This window comes from Orycteropus afer, unplaced genomic scaffold (genome assembly GCF_000298275.1).
Source record: "Orycteropus afer afer isolate SDZICR_OR568_19922 unplaced genomic scaffold, OryAfe1.0 scaffold00398, whole genome shotgun sequence".
In the NCBI taxonomy this organism is placed as follows: Eukaryota; Metazoa; Chordata; class Mammalia; order Tubulidentata; family Orycteropodidae; genus Orycteropus; species Orycteropus afer.
Genome location: NW_006921985.1, coordinates 530,322 through 531,839, shown reverse-complemented (window position 1 = coordinate 531,839; position 1,518 = coordinate 530,322). Strand labels below are relative to the sequence as shown.

General features: G+C 55.9%; 1 protein-coding gene across 1 annotated transcript in view; it reads left to right on the top strand.

Annotated features, from left to right (window-relative positions):
* The window catches only part of LETM1 (leucine zipper and EF-hand containing transmembrane protein 1), a 74,117-nt gene that overhangs the window by 57,811 nt on the left and 14,788 nt on the right, over positions 1–1,518 (top strand). Inside the window, exon 8 of the mRNA XM_042782635.1 lies at positions 1,266–1,397. Coding sequence (XP_042638569.1) covers positions 1,266–1,397 — 132 coding nt within the window. The remainder of the gene's footprint in view (positions 1–1,265; positions 1,398–1,518) is intronic.

The window sequence follows — 1,518 nt, the reverse complement described above, 5'->3', positions numbered from 1 at the left end:
ACCCCCCCCAGCTCCCGGCAGCAGCAGCTCACTGTCTCTAGAGGCAAAGTAAGGCCCCGTCCCAAATTGGGGAGGTTTCTATTGTGCCTCACTTTTCAATTGGAGGGGCTTTGAGAATTTAAAGATTTCAGAAAAGACGACGAAAACCTTCACAGCAAGGCTGATGAGGAAGTGGGGACCCTGCTCCCTTTCTGTGTAGGCTACCCCTTCCCCAGGGGACAGAGCTTGGTGGTCTTTCCCTCGGTGCTGGCGCCTGTTGGAGCAGAGGGGCTGCTCCCACACGTGGGCAGAGGTCACTGGGTACCACCCCATTCGTTCTCAGGGCCTCAGGCTGTGGGCAGGCACCTGCTCCCTGGGCACAGAGCCCAGTGGGAAGCTGAGCTGTGGTTCTCAGGGTTCTGAGAGCCCCTGGGCATTCGAGCCTGTCAACCATTTCCACACAGACACGCACACGTGCACACCACATTTGTTGTTGTTGTTGGGGGCTGTCAAGTCAGCTCCGACTCAGCAACCCCATGCACAGAACGAAATAGTGCCCAGTCCTTTGCCAGCCTCCCTATCTGTGCTATATCTGAGCCCGTCGTTGCAGACATCTCGTTGAGGGCCTTCCTCTTTTTTGTTGACCCTCCATTTTACCAAGCATGATGTCCTTCTCTAGGGAATGGTCTTTCCTGACAACATGACCAGAGTAGGTGAGACACACACACGTGTGTGCAGACCACTTACATGCACATATCATACATGGACATGCTACATGCATGTGTACATGTCACATATGTGCACGTATACCACTCGTGTACCACACACATATGTGCAACACCTCTTATGTGTCCACACACACCATGTACATGTACACATAGGGCATGTACATGCCACTTACATGTGCACATGCTACACACGTACCCAACACCCTACTCTGCCAAGGGTGGGCATCTTTGTCCTTGTTCTTGGGTAGGTTTTTCCTGTCCTCTGGGAAAGATAACTTTTCTGTCCAGGAAGGGACCACAGGGGACATTCGGTACTTGGTGGAGTGGCTTTGTGTGGCTCAGTCAGAACCTGTGGAAGGCACTGGGATGTCCTCGTGGCCCCTCGAGAGTCCTGCACGAGCCACACTGAGAGTAAACCCTTGGGTTGAGTTCTTGTGCGCCTTCCCATCAGTGAGGTTTGTCCCACACGCGGCCCTGGTCACGAGCAGCACGTGTGCTGAGTGCAGGCACCAGGGAGACTGCAGTGTGAAGGGGGCTGATGCCATGCTTGTGTTGCAGAGAGAAGCCGAACCCGAGGTTGTGGCAGATGCCCCCGGGAGGCCAGTGGTCGAGCCACAGCCCGAGGTCCCTGACGCCATCTTGCCTGACGAGGTGCTGAAAGACACCGCCCCCATCCTGGAAGGCGTGAAGGTACAGGGATTGCATGGTGTACAAGGACGGGGAGGGCACGAGACGAGCAGGAGGGTGGGGGCCCAGTGGGCCCAGGCTGGGTGGCTACTGAGAGTCAGAAGCCACTGTGGGCTTTGCACAG